Source organism: Scyliorhinus canicula, chromosome 18 (genome assembly GCF_902713615.1).
Source record: "Scyliorhinus canicula chromosome 18, sScyCan1.1, whole genome shotgun sequence".
Classification (NCBI taxonomy): Eukaryota; Metazoa; Chordata; class Chondrichthyes; order Carcharhiniformes; family Scyliorhinidae; genus Scyliorhinus; species Scyliorhinus canicula.
Genome location: NC_052163.1, coordinates 94,481,350 through 94,503,366, shown reverse-complemented (window position 1 = coordinate 94,503,366; position 22,017 = coordinate 94,481,350). Strand labels below are relative to the sequence as shown.

The 22,017-nt window shown below is 44.6% G+C and overlaps 2 protein-coding genes across 9 annotated transcripts in view; one reads left to right on the top strand and one right to left on the bottom strand.

Annotated features, from left to right (window-relative positions):
• Positions 1 to 16,408, bottom strand: part of LOC119953153 (zinc finger RNA-binding protein-like) — a 65,653-nt gene extending 49,245 nt beyond the window's left edge. For all 7 annotated transcript variants that reach the window (XM_038777064.1, XM_038777066.1, XM_038777065.1 and 4 more), the window contains exons 1-2: positions 16,286 to 16,408; positions 15,563 to 15,641 (exon numbers count right to left, since the gene is read on the bottom strand). In XM_038777064.1, the coding sequence (XP_038632992.1) occupies positions 15,563 to 15,641; positions 16,286 to 16,322 (116 nt within the window). In that variant the 5' untranslated portion in view covers positions 16,323 to 16,408. The remainder of the gene's footprint in view (positions 1 to 15,562; positions 15,642 to 16,285) is intronic.
• LOC119953154 (caytaxin-like) overlaps positions 16,042 to 22,017 on the top strand; it is a 119,042-nt gene continuing 113,066 nt past the window's right edge. For both annotated transcript variants that reach the window (XM_038777077.1, XM_038777075.1), the window contains exon 1: positions 16,042 to 16,258. The gene's annotated coding sequence lies outside the window, so the exon portion shown is untranslated. The remainder of the gene's footprint in view (positions 16,259 to 22,017) is intronic.

Genomic DNA, 22,017 nt, shown 5'->3' with positions numbered 1-22,017 from the left:
CCAGGGTCCGAGGTTCAATATAGCTCTTGGGGTTAAAGGGATCAAGGCATGTGGGGGGAGGGGGGTCAGGGTATTGACCTTGATGATGATCAGCCAAGATCATAATGAATGGCGGAGCAGGCTCGAGGGGCCAAATAGTCTCCTCCTGCTTCTATTTTCTATGTTTCTACAAGGCCTTGTCCTTTGGATAAGACATTAAACAGATTTAACCCGCCTACTCAAGTGGATGTAGGAGATTCCAATGCACTATTTGAAGAAAATTAGAGTTATCCGGGTGTCCTCATCAACATTCTTCTATCAACTGCACAAAGTTGCTGCCCTGTTGACTGAGATAAATCAATGACTTGATTTCATAACTAATTAATTAGTTATGAAACACTTTGGGAAAACACAGTGCCCATGAATGCCAATTTATTTTTCAAACAGTACTCAATTTCCCTGTAATCTTTTAGAGGTATTCAAAATCATGCAGGGTTTTGACAGAATCAGGAGTAAAACAGTTTCCAGTGGCATAAGGGTCAGTAATCAGATTACACAGATTGAAGGTAATTGACAAAGGAAGTCTTTTTAAAAATAAATTTAGAGTACCTAACTGTTTTTTCCAATAAAGGGGCAATTTAGTATGGTCAATCCACCCATGCTGCGCATCTTTGGGTTGTGGGGGTGAGGCCCACGCCATCATGGGCAAAACTCCATACGGACAGTGACCCAAGGTCAGGATCGAACCCAGGTCCTTGAAGCTGTGAGGCAGCAGTGCTAACCACTGCCACCCCAACATAGGAACTCGAGTGAGATGAGGAGAATTTACAAATTAAATTTAATTAAAGTTATGAATGCATTGCATGATAAGGCGACGGAAGTCAATTCAATAGTAGCCTTCCAAGAATTGGATAAATACTGGAAGGGGAAAAATCTGTGGGGATATACAATCACACTTTGAGCCTAAACAAACACATTGGGTTGAGTGGCCTCCTTCTGTATTAGCATTCTATGATTCTAAAAATGGAAAAAACTGGAAGCACAGATCAGTCAGCCCCTGAAGTGAACAAATTCATATGAGGAATATTCACTCTTCTCTCTTCACTGATGCTGACTGCCTAGTATATTTCACATTGGTGACACTTGTCACACTCAAGTTCAATATGAATAGTAAAAGGCCCAGAGTTTCTACGTTACCAGTGTTAATTAGTCAACGGTTCAGAGAATCAGCCTGTTTCAAATATCTATCCAATGCCCTTGTGAAAGTTACTGTTGAATGTGGATTCACCACCCTTGTAAGGCACTGGAATCATATTTTTTGCTAACAGAAATCAAACCCCACAAATGTCATCACCACATTCATCAATAAAGGTCAATAGATGGCCCGGTGTGAGATGAAAGCCTCATTCTACCAAGTATTGTGTGAAAATGATCCAAACTGATGGCATGGCAGAGTTCAGTAAATCAGCTAAAATTGTGCCGATTATTTGAGCAGCTTTACCTTAATGACATTATTCAAAGAAGGTTTATTTACTTTATTTTTTATAAATTTTTCCAATTAAGGGGCAATTTAGCATGGCCAAGTCACCTACCCTGCACATCTTTGGGTTGTGGGGGTGAGACTAACGCAGACACAGGAGAATGTGCAAACTCAACATGGACAGTGATCCAGGGCTGGGACTGAACCCGGGCCCTCGGTGCTGTGAGGTAGCAACGATAACCACTGCACCACCTTGCCGCCTTAGGTTTCTTTCTAAACTATCTTCAAGGTTGTTGTTCTGTATGAAACCTTGCAGTCAATCTGCAAGCAGCAAACTCCAACAAACAGCAATGCGTTAATGACCAGATCATCCGTTTTATTTGTTGGTGCTGTTGATTGAGGAATAATGACTGCCCATGACAAAAAAATAGGAATCCCTGTTCTTCTTCACACCAGTGCTGAGGGAGGCTGTAGCAGGATTTGTAATCCAAAGAACCAGAGTAATGATCTGGTCGTCCGGGTTTGAATCCCATCACGGCAGATGGTGGAATTTAAACGCAGTAAAAAACATCTGGAATTAAAAGTCTAATGATGACCATGAAACCATTGTTAATTGTCATAAAAACTCCTGCTTCACTAATATTCTTTAGAGAAGGAAATCTGCCATCCTTACCTGGTCTGGCCTACATATAACTCCAGACCCACAGCAATGTGGTTGATTCTTAATGCCCCAGCAAACCACTCAGTCATTACGAAAACACAAAAAAGGAATTAAACCGATGGATCACCCAGCATCGACAGTGGCAAACCCAGCCCTGTCGACCCTGCAAAGTCCACCATACTAACATCTGGGAGATTGTGCCAAAGTTGGGAGAGTTGTCTCACAGACTAGTTAAGCAACAGCCTGGAATTGTCATACTCACAATCATATCTTTAGACAACGTCTCAGACACCACTATCACCATTCCTAAGTAAGTCCTGTCTCACCAGCAGGGCAGACCGATCAGAGGTGGCGGCACAGTGATATACAGTCAGGAGGGAGTTTCCCTGGGAGTCCTAAACTTCAACTCTGCATACCATAAAGTCTCATGGCTTCAGGTTAAACATGGGCAAGGAAATCTCCTACTGATTATCAAATACCGTCTATCCACTACTAGCTGATGAATCAGTACTCCTCCATGTTTGACACCGCTTGGGAGGCACTGAGGGTGGCAACGGCACAAAATGTACTCAGGGTGAGGGACTCCAATGTCTAGCACCAAAGATGGCTCAGTGGTACCACCACAGACCAGGTTGGCTGTATCATAGAATTTACTGTGCAGAAGGAGACCATTTGGCCCATCGAGTCTGCACCAGCCCTTAGAACGAGCACCTTATCCAAGCTCACACCTCCATCTTATCCCCGGAACCCAGTAACCCTACCTTACCTTTTTGGACACCAAGGGCAATTTAGCAAGGCCAATCCACCTAACCTGCACATCTTCCCACTGTGGGAGGAAACCCATGCAGACACGGAGAGGACGTGCAGACTCCACACAGACAGCGACCCAAGCCGGGAATAGAACCTGGGACCTGGAGCTGTGAAGCAACTGTGCTAACCACTGTGCTATCACGATGCCCAACAGACACAGGAGAATGTGCAAACTCCACATGGACAGTGACCCGAGGCCGGAATTGAACCCGGGTCCTCGGTGCTGTGAGGCAGCAACGATAACCACTGCGCCGCCTTAGGTTTCTTTCTAAACTATCTTCAAATCTGTTGTTCTGTATGAAATGTATCCTAAAGGACATAGCTGCTAGACTGGAACTCAGCAGATGGTGAGGGAACCAAGAGGGAGAAGCATACTTGACCTCATCCTCACCAATCTGCCTGCTGCAGATGCATCTGTCCATGACAACATCGGTAAAAGTGACAACTGCACAGTTTTTGTCCCATCTTCACATTGAGAATACCCTTCACCATGTTGTGTGGCATTAACACTGTGCTAAATGGGATAGACTTCGAACCAATCTCGCAGCTCAGGAATGAGGCGATGTGGGCAGCAGAATCTGCAACCTCATGACCCCACTCTACCATTACCACCAAGCCAGGGGCTCAGCCCTGTTCAATGAAGAGTGTAGGAGGGATGCCAGGAGCAACACTGGGCAGACCAAAATATGAGGTGGCAACCTGGTAAAGCTATAACACAGGACTACTTGTATGCCAAATGGCATTATCAGCACATAATAGATAGTTAAGTGATTCCACAATGAACACATCATATCTAAGCTCTGCAGTCCTACCACATCCAGCTGTGAATAGTGGACAATTAAACAACACACTGGAGGAGAGGGCTGCACAAATATCCCTATCCTCAATTATCTCTGCATCTGTGCAAAAGACAAGGCGAAAGCATTCACAACAATCCTCTGCCAAAAGTGCCGAGTCGGTGACGCATCTCGGTCTCCTCCAGAGGTCCCCAGCATCACAAATGCCAGTATTCATCCAATCGGATTCACTCCACATGACATCAAGAAACGGCTGAAGGCACTGGATACTGCAAAGGCTATGGGCCCTGACAATATGCCAGCAATAGTACTGGAGACCTGTGCTCCAGAACTTGCTGCACCCTAGCCAAGCTGTTCCAGTACAACAACACTGGCATTGACCCAGCAATGTGGAACATTGCCCTGGTGTGTCCCATGCACAAGAAACAGGACAAATCTAACCTAGCCAATTCCTGCCCTGTCGACTCTCCATCATCAGTAAAGCGATGGAAGAAGACATCAGCAATGCTATCAAGCAGCACTCACTCAGCAATAACCTGCTCATGGACGCTCAATTTGAGTTCCGCCAGGGTCACACAAAAACATTTAATTGGGCACAGAGTTAGATTTTGTCAGGGCAGCAAAGCAATGGTGCTCACCGCCAACTTTAAGGAAAGATGCCCACGAAGCTTTAATGATCACTGTGGCATGGACTTCCCTTTTTCTGATGGCACTCTAAAATCTGACAACGAGTCAAATGAATCTCCTGGCATGCAGCAGCAGTGAATGCCAGCTGTCGGAGAAGCAAACACTGAAGTAATCACACAGTAAACGAGGAAGTTAAAGGTTCTTGGTATCTTTCACTATTTAATTTTCCTATCTAAACATTTGAACAATGATTAGATTTAGATAGAAGCTAAATAAAGACACTCTTTATAAATATAGAATTGACATTATCAATAAGAAATTTGACATTCCAAAGATGAAATTAACCTTACGGGCCAGTGAAAGCGCCAAGAAATATTGGTGTGGACAATCATCGATATAGTTAACCATTTCCTTAAAACTATTTCTCCCCTCCCTAATATTTTACTTTTTTAATATCTTGACGCACAGGACTAAAGATTCACAATTGTTTTCTGATGGTGCGGGTTCACCTGACTGTGTGCCAATGACTTTTTCTTCCCAAAGAAAAATAATGGAAATACCCAACAGGTCTGGCACCATCTGTCAGAAAGAAACCAAGTGAATGTTGCAGGTTTTCCATTACTGGCCTGAAATTGTTAACTCTGTTTTGCTCCAACAGATTCTGCCTGGCCTGCTGCGTTTTGCCAGCATTTTTTGTTTTTATTTCAGATGTCTAATCGCATTTTGTTTTTGGCTTTTTCGTCCTGTCCCAGTGAACCCAAAAACGGACCTGAAAAAGAGTCAACTTGGAACTACAGAAGAACCTGTTTATCTTCCTACATGTACATTAACAGGATCTCCTCCTCCCGGCACCCCCCCCCAAACCAAACGAAAATTATGCAGAGAAGGATTCCTTTGCATTTAATCCTATGGCATGAGTTCCTCTGAAGTTGGTCAATAGTTTGGAGCTTTATTCTGGGAGAGTAATGATAAGCTGACCACGGCATTACTATACTGCTTATATTCCAACAAACTTGTAAAATGGATTTGAAATTGCCCGAGTTAATCACTGAAAGTGCACTAAGGCAAAGTCTGCATGCCGGCTGAGTGACCCAGCAGGAACAATTAACTGAACTGAGGCAGGCAGATGCCATCCATCTCAAAGAGTTCATAAAAATCAGAGTAGAGCTTTAACTGCAGTTGCTTTCCTCATGGCAATCAATGACCGATGCTGGAAAAATCAATATTAGAGCCCCACCCATGACCAGTGTAGCTCCATGCAGGTGTACTTCAACCAATAAGGGCCAACCTCATGTGAGACCAAACTCTCGTAAGAATTTCAGAACAGTTAAAGAAAGCCCAGAACTGGGAAACCCAGCAGAACAAGTGCACCTCACATTCTGCAGAGCCATCAACAATCTGTAGCAGCATGGAACAGAAACATCAGTGATCGGGTAGAAATTCAGAGACAAACCAGACCAGAAGTAGGGAAGAGCCAACTGACAAATAAAGCAAATCAGATCCATAAAGAAAAAAACAGGATTTGGCGAAAGCACACACAAAAGAACAGGTTCAAATAAGACGAGTAATATTTTTTCCTATTACAATGATACACCATTACGCTTATTGTACAATCAGGGAAACTGCAATAGAGTGATGTCTGGCCAGATTTCAAAGGATGATGCTTAAATGCATTTCACTGCCAAACTCAACTCGTGTTCAAGCTGCATGGGAGATTTTAACACTAGGGCTAGACTATCAACTTATTGCTTGAGGGCTTCCACACAGAGACTAATTGAACCTTAAAACACTTCATCTCCACAAACATGGACAGTAGAATATTTTAGCCAACCTACTTATGTGACATTTTCTACCTTGCAAAGTCTCAACTTCAAACTACCGCATGAGAATGCATGTTAAAGTTATTTTTTTTTAAAAGAATCACTAAAACCATTGACAAATGTTATGGGCCATGGTTTAACAACTCCAAAGTATATTATGGAGTCCACCTGGCCTGCAACCGTTTATTGACTTTGATGACGATGAGCACAAGAGTCTGCCTTTCAAGTGTTATTCAACAGAGTTCTTAGATGCTTTTAATCAAAAAACAAGCTTTATTCTATGAATTTACATAAACATTTATATAAACACACAGTAAGAATGATCAATTACAAACAAAAAGACCTTACACAGCTACAGTAATCTATGTATAACCCTTAATAAATTCCCCCTTAACTGTTCCAATTCAATAACAAGATCCCATAAACCAAAAACCCTTTTTACCAAAACAGTAGGTCACTATAATAATTGGGTTTCTTCCTTGGAATAACTCTTTAAAATTGAAAAGAGAGAGACAGGCCAAAATACTTCTCTGCCTGAGTCTATAGCAGTCAAACGTGAAAACGAAAGTAAAAGCTCAGAGCCACAAACCAGCCCCAAACACAAAGCGAAAGTAAAACCAACTCCGAAACATTTGTATAACAAATGGTTTTCACTTCCCATATTTTCATTATTCTATTTTTTAAAAGTGTACTGAGCGTTGAATTATAAGGTGTACTTCTGCGGCACAATGGAGATTCTTTTGAGAGTCCTTCGGGCACTTTGAAGAAAATACTCGAAAAAAAAACTGATCGAGGCACCACTCAAACCTGTTCAATTCCATGCCCTCAAAAAGTTAAAAGCACTGAAATAGTTGCACATTTTCAAAATGTTTCAAAATTATGTCAAGAACATTTGGAGCTGCATACGAGCAACTTGAGGTAACAAATTAATAATACTTGCTGCAGTTGGATTTTTCTCAACAATATATTTATAACAATACTGGTGTCTTGACATCTTTGGCGAACAAAAGTCTACCACTTTCAGTTTAAAGATGAGCCACTGACCTTACATCAACTGCCATTGGAGGAAGAGAGTGCTTCACAATTTTACTCCTCAAACATCCGGCTCTAATTTGGCGCCCAAATCTTAAGACTCCCCAATTGGTGGAAATCATTTCTCCCAATCTACCATTTATTCCCCTGAAACTATGGCCAAATCACCTCTTGTCCTTCTAAATTTCAGAAATACAATTCCAGATTGTTCAGTCACTTCTCACAATTTAACCCTTTAGAGTTCAGACATCATCTCAATATGTGCTTCCAAATATGTGGCACTCAAAACTGCTCAAAGTACTCCAGCTGTAGACTACTCAGGGCTGTGTGTAGCTAAAGCATGACTTCTACCTTTTTTTGTATTCTAGCTCACTACATATAAAGACCAACCTCATTGATTATTTTCTGTACCTGTTGAATCTATGCACTTCGGGCCCCTCCCCAACCACCAAAAGTCTCTTTGGGCTCCAACTGTTTCAGGCATTTCACCATTTCTAAAGAATCCTGTTTGACCCTTTTTTTGGGGCCAGACACCAAAATCCACCTGCCAGAGTTCTGCTCCTTCACTTAACCAATCAATGTCTCTTTGGGACATTACACTTCTTTCTACACTAGTTACAATATATGCCACCTCAGTAAATTTCTCCCAAATTTGTTAACAAATGCAGTGAACAGTTGAGGCATCCCCGGAGATCCTTGGAGAAAACCACGAGTCACATATTGAAAATTATCTCCACTCAGCCAATTTTCTAACCAGGTTGAATCTGGTATCAAATGCTTTTATTATTCATTCACAGGAAGTGGGTATTTCTGGGAAGGCCAGTATTTATTGCCCATCATTAAATGCCCTTGAAAAGAAGGTTGTAAGCTCCCTTCTGCAAGCACTGCAGTCATGTGGTGCAGGTACACCCACAGTGCTGTTAGTAGGGAGGCAGTTCCAAGATTTTGACCCAGCGACGATGAAGGAACGACAATACATTTCTAAGTCAAGATGGTGAGTGTCTTGGAAGGTAACCTCCAGGTGATGATGATCCCAGGCATTTGCTACTCTTGCCCTTCTAGATGGTAGTGGTTGCGGGTGTGGAAGGTGCTGCCTAAGGACGCTTTATGAGTTCCTGCAGTGCATCGTGTAGATGATAACACAAGGTGGCCACTGCTCGTTGGTGGTGGAAGGATTGAACGTTTGTGGAAGAGAGAGCAATCAATCGGGCTGCCGTGTCCTGGATGGTGTTGAGTGTTGTTGGAGCTACCCTCATCCAAGCAAGTGAAGAGAAATCCATTACACTCCTCACTGCCTTGTAGATGGTGGACAGGCTTTGTTTTGGGGGGAGTGGGGTGATTAGGTGGTGAGTTACTTGCCATAGGATTCCTAGCCTTTGACTTGCTAAGGTGGCCACAGTATTTATGTGGTTAGACCAGTTCACTGTCTGGTCAATGGAACCCCAGGATGTTGATAGTGGGTCATTCAGCGATGGTAATGCCATTGAATGTCATGGGGCGATGGTTGATCCTCTCTCGTTGGGAGATGGCCATTGTCTAGCACAAATGTTACTTGCCACTTGTCAGCACAAGCCTCGATACTGTCCGTACGTTCCGGCGCTTGTTCGGGTACACACAAGAATTCAGAATGTCCAAATTAACTAATAGCATGTCTTTAGGGACTTGTGGAAGGAAACCAGAGCACTCAGAGGAAACCCACGCAGACAACGTGCAGACTACGTACAAACAGTAACCCAAGCCAGGAATCCAACCTGGGACCCTTGCACTGTGAAGCCATAGTGCTAACCACTATGGTACCGTGTTGCCCACTTTTGACCTTTACTGGAAGGATCAGCAAACATACCTACTTGTAACCTTATGATGGAAGGACAATCATTTATGAAGCAGCTGAAGATAGTTGGGCCCAAGACACTAACCCAAGGAACTCCCACAGTGGTGTTCTGGGGCTGAAAAGTATTACCTTGGTGCCAGGTAAATACTTGAACCAGCAGAGGCTTTTTTCCAATTCCCATTGACTCCAGTTTTGTTAGTGCATCAACTATGATCTTTATTAGTGTCACATGTAGGTTTACATTAACGCAATGATGTTAGTGTGAAAATCACCTAGTCGCCACATTCCGATGCCTGTTCGGGTAGACCGAGGGAGAATTTGGAATATCCAATTTACCTAACAAACACATCTGTCAGTACTTGTGCGAGGTAACCGGAGCACCTGGAGGAAACCTACACAGACACTGGAAGAACATTCATACTCTGCAGAGACAGTGACCCAAGGCGAGAATCGAATCCGGATCCCAGGCACTGTGAAGCACCAGTGCTAAACACTGTGCTACCATGCCGCCCACCTTGCTGCCAGACTGAAATACTGTCTTGATTGCAAAGGGCATTTACGAGTCAACAACATTAGTGCAGATCTGGAGTTACGTGTGGGCCATACCAGGTGAGGACAGCAGATTTCCTTCACTAAAGGGCTTTAGCAAACTAGATAGGTCGATGGTCCAATGTATCCCTGACCTTCCATTCTGCACCACCCCACTCTCCAACCATATAATTCACTATACTTCTATCATTCTTCAGTTCTCTAGAAGGATCATATGGATTCAAAATGTTAATTATGTTTCTCTCCCCACAGATGTTGAAAGACCCGTTATGTTTATCTAGCATTTTCTGTTTTTATTTCAGGTTTCCACCATCCATAGTATTTTGTGTATATTTACCAGACAGGTAGATTTTCTTGGGTTCTACGTTATAACAAAAGTTTCAGACAGTAGAAATCGTGATGAGTATTTCACTCCCATAAAGTAGCTCACTGTAATAAAGCCAACTGTTTTCTCCGATTGCATCTGAAGACAAATATTTATCTCGTCAGGATCTGGTACCCTGATGGGAACTGTTGGGAGCCATATCAGGTTAAGCAAATTAGACTGGACAAGATTCTATATTGCATAGGATACAATTTAATGGTGAACACATGCTCCAGAATCAATATTACAAAAGGTTCTCCCAAAACATGAAAAATTGGAACTATAAATTTAAGTGTTCCTGCCATTCATTCAACTAGGAGTAATATTTGAACGGACTGCCAGTCAATTTAGAGGTCATTTAAAATTACAGAAACCTTATACACAAAGATGATTGAAGGGAATGTTCAAGAAAGGCATTGTGGTCCCAGGTTTCAAAGTACTTCCCTGATCTCAAGTAAACATCTAAATCACCACCTACCATCTTTAAGAGATACTAAAACTGGGTTTACTGCTCTCTGAAGATGTAAAAGATCACACAGTAGCATTAAACAACAAAAACACAGGGAAATTCGCCTGGCGCCCTGGCTAATACATGGCACTAAAACATCATTAAAAATAATCAGGTCATGGGCAGCACGGTGGCAGAGTGGTTAGCACTGCTGCCTCACTGCACTGAGGTCCCAGGTTCGATCCCCACTCTTGGGTCACTGCCCGTGTGGAGTTTGCACATTCTCCCCGTGTTTACCCAAACAGAGTAGGTGGATTGGCCACACTAAATTGCCCCTTAAATAGAAAAATTTGGGGAAAATGCAGAATTAACAGGATATTAACAGAATTAAGATTCAACTATAAAAAAAATAAGCAAAGTTGTTTTTTTCCTGTGGAAAACGCCTGATAGAGGTCTTCAAAAATTATGAAAGGGTTCAACAGGCTGGGGGTGGACAAAACATTTCACGTGTGGTCAAGTCCAGGCATAAACGTGGATGGTTACCAATAGACCAAAAATAGCAATTTAAAAGAATTCTTTTTACAGTTAGTGCACTGAATATATAATTTAATATCAGAGTAGTTGCAGCTGATAGCACGTACACATTTCAGCTTGATTCAACCTATAAGGGAATATGGACGATACAGTGGGGTGGAAAAGGGCAATTAGAGCAAGATAAATTTCATATGGATTATAAACATCAGCATAGACCAGTTGTGTTGAAAGCGCTTTTGCGTGCTGTAGATTTTACAACTTGTACCTACACCACCAACAAAAAAAGCACAGTGGTTAACACAGTTGCTTCACAGCTCCAGGGCCTCAGGTTCGATTCCTGGCTGGGTCACTGTGTGTGTGAAGTCTGCATGGTCGCCCCGTGTCTGCGTGGGTTTCCTCTGGGTGCAGGTTGAATGGATTGACCATGCTAAATTGCCCTTAGGTTAGGTGGGGTTACTGGGATACGGGGATGGCTCAAGTGGGGTGCTCTTTCCAAGAGCTGGTGCAGACTCGTTGACCCGAAAGGCCTCCTTCTCCACTGTAAATTCTATGATCCCAGAGTCTTGTGTAAAGTTCCCCAACCCTTCACTACAGTTCAGTGCTGCCATTCATCACCCACGTCTAGCTGGACCACATAAAACACCATCAGGTCTTGCTCGTCTGCAAAAACTGTGCACTACTCCAAAATCACCCTGGAATGCAAAGATAATTCCTGCCTCTTTTCTCTGCTGCAAGCCATCATCTTAATCACGCTTCCCATTTCCTTCACTCTCACCTGCAACAAGTATGGGGAACACATGGATTTTGGCAGGATGGCACAGTGGTTAGCACTGCTGCCTCAGAGCGCCAGGGACCCAGGTTCAATTCCGACCTTGGGTGACTGTGTAGAGTTTGCTCATTCTCCCCTTGCCTGTGTGGCTTCCTCCGGGTGCTTCGGTTTCCTCCCAGTCCAAAGATGTGCAGATTAAGTGGAATGACCATTCTAAATTGTCCCTCAAGTGTCCAAAATGTGTAGGTTAGGTGGGGTTACAGGGACAGGGACAGAGTGAGCCTAGTTAAGGTGTGCTTTCAGAGGGTTGGAGCGGACCTGATGGGCTGAATGTAGAGAATTCTATTGTCCTACGACTGACACCATCTGATCAGCTGCCTCCCCCAACTCCCTCCCTTTCCTCTGAGGCTTCCCAATGTTCTAACCATGAACCTGCATCTCCCCTCATGTCCTCTCCAAGTTCACCTTGTCCATGAGAATTCCCTGCTGGCTCTTTCAAAGCTACCCTGCTAAACTAACTATCCAACTTTCCAGTTTTGACAAAGAATCATCTTGACTCTAAATGTTAGTTCCCTTCTCCCTCCAATGCTGTCAGAACTGCTGAGCATGTCCAGTAATTTTCTGTTCTTGATCCAACTTTCATCCCTTGCTCCCATGTTAGCTGGCATTAACAGTTCTCTCGCCTTCAAAAAACCCTGGTTTCTGTTTCCTCTCCAAAGCCTGGAATGTGTTGGAAATCTCTCGACTTCATAATACCATAAGAATAACAAATAGAAATAGACCAAACAGCCTCTCAAGCCTGCTTCTGCATACAATACAATAATGGCTCACCATTAGCCTCAACGTTTTTCCTGCCCGCTCCTTAAGAGCCCTTGATTCCCTGGGAAACCAAAACTCTGTGTCTCAGCCTTTAAAAATACACAAATGGGGCATCCACAAGTCTCTGGGGCAAAATATTTCAAAGATTAAATCCTTTGAGTGAGGATATTTCTCAATTCAGTCTAAAATGATCAAATTCACCTTTCCCAGAATTCCACATTTGAATCTCTCCGATCAGGGTTCCACCCCATCACAGTACCAAAGCAGCTCTCCAAGCCACAAATGACTTGACAAAAGGAACCACGGGACTGGAGGAGTATCCCGCCGGCAGGAACGGCAACAGTGCCGTTATCAGCACCCCCAAGCTGGTGCCCCTGCATGAGGCTGCCTCCAACCGTTCCCAAACCACCCCCCCCCCTCCCCCCCACTTCCTTATCATCGCAATATTGGCCGCCCAGTAATAATTACTAAAATTTGGCAGGCAAGCCCCCCCCAGCCCCAATTCCTCTCGAGCATCACCTTTTTCACTTGTGGGGACTTACCTGCCCAAACAAAGCCCAAAATGATTTGTTGATCCTCTTAAAAAAGGACCGCTGGATGAAAATCGGGAGGCATTGGAGCACAAATAAAATTCTCGGCAATATCGTCATCATAACCATCTGCACCCTCCCCGCCAGTGACAGCGGAAGCGCATCCCACCTCCGAAACTCGCCCCTTATCTGTTCAACCAACTGGGACAAGTTCGACTTGTGCAACCGGCCCCAGTCACGCGCCACTTGTATCCCCAGACATCTAAAATTATCCCCCACTAACCTGAACAGTAACTCCCCCAGCCGACCCTCCTGACCTCTTGCCTGGACTACAAACATCTCACTCTTCGTCATATTCAGTTTGTATCCTGAAAACCGGCCAAATTCCCCCAGAATCACCATAATCTCCCTCATCCCTGCCCCTGGAACTGCTACATATAGGAGCAGGTCATCCGCGTACAGCGATACCCTATGCTCCACCATCCCCCCTCCCCACCCTTTCCAGCCCCTTGAAGTTCTCAGAGCAATTGCCAGCGGCTCTATGGCTAACACAAACAACAGTGGGGAGAGGGAACATCCTGTCTTGACCCCAGTACAGCCTAAGTCGTCTTGTTCATCCTTACACTAGCTTCCGGGGCCTGGTACAACAGCCTGACCCAGTCGATAAAGCCCCTACTGAACCCAAACCGTCCCAGCACCTCCCATAGATAGTCCCACTCTACCCGGTCGAACGCCTTCTCCGCATCCATGGCCACAACGACCTCAACTTCCCTTCTCTCCAGGGGCATCATAATTACATTAAGCAGCCTTCTTATATTGGCCACCAACTGCTTACCCTTGACAAATCCGGTTTGGTCCTCCATAATCACCCCCGGCATACAATCTTAAACTCTGGAACCAACACTTGGGCCAGCAACTTAGCGTCCACGTTAAGCAACGAGATCGGTCTATAGGACCCACACAGCTCCGGGTTCTTGTCCCGCTTCAATATTAATGAAATAGTGGCCTGTGACATTGTCGGAGGCAGCACCCCTCTATCCCTTGCCTCTTTAAACTATAGGAGATGCAATAACAATGAAACAGTTTACTAAAAACAAAAATAGTTTGGCAATTCAGAAACTGGAAAATTATTCCTGACAAGGGAACAGCTACATCAGGACTATCCAAGAAATTAGAGACGAGGCCTAGGAATAGGATGCCCAAAATCAGAATCCAACAGAATCCAATTTGTGTTCACAAAATTTAAGATAAAACTCTTAATGGAACACAGATTTTTACTTTTCATGTTTGAAGTTCACCTTAAAAAGTCTAATGACTACCAAACTCCTGCAATTTTCATCTTAACATTACTGCTGCACAACTCAAGAGGAGGTGAATGTAAATATTTTTCAGCTTAAAAGAAAAGCATATAAAACAGACAGAATGTCCACTCTCTTTCACAAACAAAGTCACAAAAATGCACTTGAATGGATCGTGACTGGTAAGAGTATTCTGCAATTTTAACGTAGAATTTAAAAGACAACCTCCTCCTACTTGTACACAGGAGTAAAAATAGCATCCCCAAAAGTAACAAAAAAAGAAAATGTTTACTTTCAAAACACACCTCCGTTCAAACGAATGTTTCTTTCAACATGTTGGAGAAAACCTTGCTGCCCTGTACATCACTTGCAACTGTCCAGACCATCAGTCAATTAAATGCATTTGGCATGGGTGCGAAATAAAATTTAGGTTTCTCTCCAAGACGAGCAAAAAACACATTACGACTGCTAAAACTAAACTACGTTGCAGATTTCACACCTAGCGTATAATATTCCCAGGTTTGCGATAGGATGCAGCTTTAAGCATTGGAATTATTCCAAGCCATTCAAATTAAATTCTGCATAAAAAACGCGGAATCTGAACTGAGGGAAGTGACTGGGCAGATGTACCAATTCAGGTGTGATTAAGATAAAGGCAATGGAAACAGAACGAAGTGAAAACACAAGGCGAGGAGCGGCTTCACTAAGGAGAAAGCAGAGAGCCGGCATGCCCCTCCCATGGAGCAATAACGGTGCAGCCACAGGGCAGCGCTGGCACTATTAAAAACCGGTGGCAGCTGTTAAGGTAGAATGAGGTAACCGGGCAGGTAGCTACCACCTGTCTCCTTCCAGGCCGATAACGGGGGGAGGGGATGCTCAGGGGAGAGGGTGTTGCTGTATGTACTGAATGAAGGGAAAGGGAAGGAGAGGAGTTACACCCCGTAGTTTTTGCACAAATTTTCGGCCGCTGCAGTCCCGAGGCCGTGACTCTTGCCGCCATTTTCCTGTGACAGAGGGTCCCGCCGTTAATTCATTCCTTACCGGAGGGGGAATGGAAGGTTTGGGAGGGGGCGGGGGAGATGGCTATTTAAAAGAATATCGTTGTTGAGGGAGATTCGTGGGACGGTTTACCCGGTTTGTCGGTATTGGGACGCACTGCCTCCTAGGTTGGACCTGCCCAGCCAGCCACCCACCGAGTACCACCCCCATCCTACCTGTACTGAGCGCCGCCATGCGCGAATCCGTAGTAGTTACTCGCCGCCATCTTGGCGTCTTCGCCCAACCGGCCGGGCACTGCGTCACGTGACCGATTAGGGGGGGAGGAGAGAGGGAACAATCAAATAAAAACTTTATTGGCACCGCCGCCGCGAACAAAGACACAACAACAACCGCAGTAACTTTATTAACAACCCCGCACCGGCCAGAGCTGCAGGTTTCAGAAAGGGAAAACAATACACTGTGAGGCAAGAATCCCGATGTGAGGAAAAGGCAACTTATTGCACGAATGTTTTTGGTTTCAGTTAATCTTTCAAATTGTAGCTCGGCCAGTTTACTGATTGGTGAAGGGACAGGCAGAAATGTTCCCCGAAATAGAAACGAAAAGAATAGTTTTTAATGAAAGGACCGGAAGCGCCCGCCCCTCCGGCCTTCCCCCATTGGTCAACGCTCCTGTCAGTCATGGTCTATTTCCGCTTGGAGCGGAAGAAGAGGAAAATTCCGCAGAAAGCGGCGGCTCCGGGGCTGTAGGCGCGGGGGACACGCTCACCTGAGCGCCCTCAGGCCCCACTCGCCGTGGATCCATCATCACCTTTGAGCCTGGAGCCCCTGGGCCCTGAGCTGCTGCTGAGTGAAAGGGGGCAATGAGGCGGCGCCGCTAAGGCCGACCGGGCGGGCAGGCAGGCGGAGATGGGGTAGGTGCCGGTGCCATCGGTACTCACCGTAAGCGAAGGAGACTATGGGACATATAGGAATCATTAGCTTCCCTGCGTCTGGACCGCGACCTTTCACCTCGCCGTTCTCCACGCTCCCGGTACACACACCGCCTACGTGATGACGACCCGGCCGACGGCGCGCGTGCGCGCTAACGTGGCCAGGAATTCATTCAAGAAAAAAACAACAACTTCACCCTCCCATCCGGTAGGGGGAGCTGCAATGCTGCCGCCCAGCCACCCCCTCCCCATGAGCTTCAAGCCCTTTAAACCCGAAGGGGCATTGAGGGCTTTACTCCCCAATAGTTTCAAAAGATAAAATGGGAATGCTGACAACATCCCAAGAAAAACTTAACCTTTCATGAAAAGGAACGTTTGAGGATTTTAACCTCCCTTAAAAATGTTTAACCCTCATTAAATGGGCAACAGGCATATTGATGAAAGTTCATAGAATCCCTACAGTGCAGAAGGAGGCCATTCAGCCCATTAAGTGTGCACCGACCAGCTGAAAGAGGTCCACTCCCTTGCCTAGCGTAACCCCATCTGCACATTCCTGGACACTAAGGGGCAATTTAACTTTGACATCTTTGGACAGTGGGATGAAATGGGAGCAGCTGGAGGAAACCCACACAGACGGTGAGAAAGTGCAAGCTCTACACAGACAAGGCCGGAATCGAACCTGCGTCCTTGGTGCTGTGAGGCAGCAGTGCTACTGTGTCACTGTGCTGCCAATCAAATAGGTTTTACCCTCCATAAAACAGGGACATGTGTTTAACTAATCCTCAACAAATGTGTATTGTAATAGGAACAAAAGATGCTTGGCTCTTAACAAAAAGGCACACAGTGGAGTTTAAATGCAAACAAATGATAATGGTACTAACATCAGCGAAGCAGAAATATATGTAAAATTGGATTAAAATTCCAGGTCTATGGTATGGTGGACACCCCCAGTCATAAAAAATTTTTTTTATATCTGGGGAATCAGTTATAGTTTGATGTTGAGTTTAGCAATCTATTTGATAGGTGAACAGCTGCCATCAGTGGCCTCCCCTGAGGTGCCTTTCTTTATGCATGGGTCTGATCACCGACCTCTGGGAGGCATCATAGCTAATCATGGTCCTGTTCTCACCAAACAATCTCCACATGCATGTACTTTTCCAGAAGGAATAACCAAACAGTGATTACGAGCAATTTATTTCATATGTGCCCTGCAAAAGTTCTTGGATAAACTGACATTTAAACAACCAACCTGGCTAATGCAGCATAAACCTGCCAGCTGTACACCTTCAAATACTGCACTTGGTGAGTAAATATCGGGGGATGTTCTGGCACTGTTCTATAATTAATGTCCAAACACAACATCAGTGTTTCTGATCGCCATTCCCGATGATATTGCAAATACATGGTTGCAGTGAATCCGCTTGTGCAGTAAAGATCTCAGTAAAGAAAATTAGCAAAATTATATTGGAGGACTGCTTAAAATATTTGACATGAAATTTAATTTTACAATGTCTCATTAGGCTGATCGGATGAAAGAATATCTGCTGGATACAGAAGCCCCATGTGAAATTATTATGGGCACTTTTAACCCAGCTCTCAAAGAATGGGAGATCACCTTGATTAAAGTTGCCATCATTATTCTGTGTACAATGTGTCATCCCTTCTCATCCTCTCTGTACTCTTTGACATGGACAACTACATTATTCTCCCTCACCCTCTCCTCTCTGATCCACTCTTTTGTTAGGTTCATTCTCACCTTTCCCAATATTACCAGCCATAATTGGTTCTTCTTCCCATCCCTCATCAGCCACCTCCAGTGTCCTCCTCAGTCCCTTTTTCGGTCCCTTGTATTCCTCACTTCTTGGTTATACCTCAGCAAAATTGTTGAAGAATGTGTCTCGATGATTCTCACTTGATTCCACTACTTTCATACTTGACTGCCTGCAAGGCTGTGGATGAGGCAGAATTTATTAATGTCAGAAAAACCGAAGTTATCCTGTTCATAATCTGCATCTTTTAGTTGCTGATCCTCTTACCCTGCCTGAGTGCAGCTTAAGCTCAACCCAAGAGAATGCAGCCTCAGCTTCGTATTTGTTCCTGAGTTGAGCTTCAAACCAACACCCATCCATTTCTAAAATATTTCATGCCTTGCTCCCACCTCTCTGGCACTGCTGTTTAAACTCATTGCCATCTTTGACTCAACTATCGCACTCAGTTATTGCCAAAAATCCACCATCAGGATTCCTTCTCCCTGGATTGATCTGTGTCTTTGTCTTATTTCCTCCGAACATGAACCCAGTGTACACCGTCCATGTTTCTAGCTCTGCTGTACTGAGCGTTTCTCCCATTACCTACCTTTGCTCCACCATCAGTCACAAGCGTCTTTTGCCATCTCACCTCAGACGCTCTGGAGCTCTCTTCCACAATCCTTTGTTATATCTCACCCCACCTGAAAAATGCCTCTTTGAAATCTACTTTTCAGCCATGTCCCTGTCCCCCACCCTTCTCCCACTCTATGAAGTTATTTGGAACATTGCAACATTAAGGCCCCAGGGAAATGCAAGTTGTTACAGCCACAAAACTACCACAAATTCAGCCAGCATCCAAAATTTTGCACCTTCTACGTCATGTCCCACTCAGCCAGTGCCTCTTGTCCTCCATTGGCTCCCAGTCACCAATATTCCCTCATTCAAAATAATTGTTCTAATTTCTTTACATGGTTTTCTTCTCCATCCTTGCTCTTGCCCTCCTCTGACTCTGTCTTCTTTACATCCACTAAAGGGAAAATGCTGGAAAATCTCAGCAAGACTGGCAGCATCTGTAGGGAGAGAAAAGAGCTAACGTTTCGAGTCATCGGATTCAAAACGTTAGCTCTTTTCTCTCCTTACAGATGCTGCCAGACTTGCTGAGATTTTCCAGCATTTTCCCTTTCGTTTCAGATTCCAGCATCCGCAGTAATTTGCTTTTCTCCTTCTTTACATCCACTCCTGGTCTCGATTAGTAGCAGAGCATTCAGCAATCCAGACATGACCCTCTGGAGCTTCCTTCTTTCAATCCCGCCTTTAAAATCCTCCTCAAAACCAATGTATATCTCTTCTTGGTGAAGCACTTTGGGAAGATTTTATGACGTTAATGCCTTGTAATACAGCCCCCTAATTGTCAATCTCACTTAAAAAGACCACGGCACAATGATGCGGAAAGTGAGTAAACCAAGACTTCAGCTCCGAGTTATAATGGCAGTGAGCAACCCAGGTCTAAAGCAGAGTCAGGAAGGGCTGACCGACAGACGGGCTCTGAGCAGGAATGTTGCCTCGATCCAGTGCCTGAAAGACAGGCATACACCAGACAGAGCAGAGCTACCTGTATATTCTCCACTGCCAGATCAGTGATGTCGGGTGGTAGGTTGACAGAGCTGAGCCGACTGGCACTGGACAAGGAAATAAACCTGGTGAAAGTAGGTGTTATGTGTGTTTGTGTTGAGAGAGCTGGATTGTGAACTGTGCAGAATAGGTGATTTGAGGCAAGTATGAGGACATCTTTCCCCTGAGCAAGTGGATTTGGTTTACAGTCTTATCTGGAGGACACTACCACTGGCATGGTGCTGATTGCCAGCCTGGGTTATGTGCGAATGTGACACACTGGTTATACATTTGGAATTTTGATACCACTGTACAGAAACAAATTAGTGCCAACATTTGTTTAAAAATGTTTACTTTTGCGTAATTTTCTCCACTTTCCTATTCTGACGTTCAACTTCACCTGGACCACATGTGCTCTGCCGCCAACAACAACTTTCATTCATGGAGCACCTTTTAAGCTAATAAAACACCCCAAGTAGGGGCTGGTTTAGCACAGGACGAAAGAGCTGGCTTTTAAAGCAGACCAAGGCAGGCCAGCAGCGCGGTTCAATTCCCGTACCAGCCTCCCCGAACAGGCACCGGAATGTGGCGACTAGGGGCTTTTCACAGTAACTTAATTTGAAGCCGATGCATCACAATAAGTATTTTCATTTCAAGTGCATTCACTTAAGGCTTGATATAGGAAACAATTCAACAATGAAAAATATATGCCAACGAGTTTCACTAGAGTTTGGGGCGATAACTAATTGGCCTGGTTGAAAAGGGGTTTGAGGGCCATCCGATAAGTCACAATCAACAGGGCAATTGTGGAGGTGGTTTTGGAGATGTGATGGGGAGGTAATGGAGGGAGTTGTAACTTTGGATTTTGAATATGATGAGCATGGGTCTGGTTTACCACAATGGGCTAAACAGCTGGCTTTTAATGCAGAACAAGACCAGCAGCGCAGGTTCAATTCCCGTACCGGTCTCCCCGAACAGGCGCCGGAATGTGGCGACTAGGGGCTTTTCACAGTAACTTTTTTGAAGCCTACTTGTGACAACAAGCAATTATTATTATTGGAGGAAAAGACCGTCGAGATAAATGAGGGAGGAAGGATACATTCATTACTGTTTTCACTTTTTATTCATTCATGGGATGTGTGCATAGCTGTGGGTCTGGTGTCATCTGTCGGCCAGATCAGGAAACAACAGCAGATTTCCTTCCCCAAAGGACATTAGGAATCAGATGTTTTTTACGACAATCAACATTGGTTTCATGGTCATCGTGAAACTTTTAATTCCAGATTTTTATTGAATTGAAATTTCACCATCTGCCATGGCGGGATACGAACCCAGGCCTCCAGAGCATTAACCTGGGTCTCTGGATTACTAGCCTAGTAACAATACCACTACACCATTGCCTCCCCTATAATACCAACATAGTATGCATATCAATGTAGTATATTAATTCTAATCTAAAATTTTTTCCATTAACAGCACTTTGGAAACGCCACATAGACTACAACAGTTCAAGAAGGTGGCTCACTCGAAGGGGCAATTAGAGATGGGCAATAAATGCTGGCCTTGCCAATGATGTTTATATCCCATGGAAGAATAAAAGATACTTTTTTTAAACTTTTGCTGCAGCACTGAGCCCTTCACACTCTCGATCTCAACTGACACAATTGTGGCCCATGTGGCTATTAAAACACATCCTCACCCTTGCAAGTTACGTTGAAGCCCTCCTACACAATTTTCAATATTTCTATGGGCCTGACTTTTCTTCCAGGGTTGGAAAATATGTGTTGGGACTGTTTCTGTGACCCTATTCTGCTCCCAGAAGGAAAGCGGTCACAGACTCTGGTTTTCCCAGGGGTAGCCGCTCAATCAGTTGGAGGGCAGGTTGGGTGACCAGTTAGCAGCCGCAGAAACAGGACTGCAATCGAGTGCCTGATTTCCGACCATGGCAGACTTTGATGTGGCTTGCTCTTTGACTGTTTCAGTTGCCGTGCCAGTCACGGAGCTGGAAAGGCTGAGGGCTGGAACCTGGGGCAGAGCAGCCCTTTCATTTTCAGTTGCAGATCTTGAGTTCCTTCTTGAGGCAGTGAGGGGGAGGAGGGAGGTCCTTTTTCCAGAGGGTGGCAGGGCAGGAGAAGGTCAAGGAGGAACGTGGCGAGGTGGCTGAGAATGTGAGCAGACAGAATGTGGACGTATGGAACTTGAAGCAGTGGTGGAAAAGTTCAATGACCTTATTCAATCCGGTACGGTGAGTGCAACGGCAGATCCTAATGAGAGGCCTCTGGGTATTTATGCTCCAGCAAATACATCAGCTGAGGCCAGACAGTGCTTCCGAACATGGGAGGAATGTGTTCCAAAGGTGCTTACTGACTCATCAGCAAGACT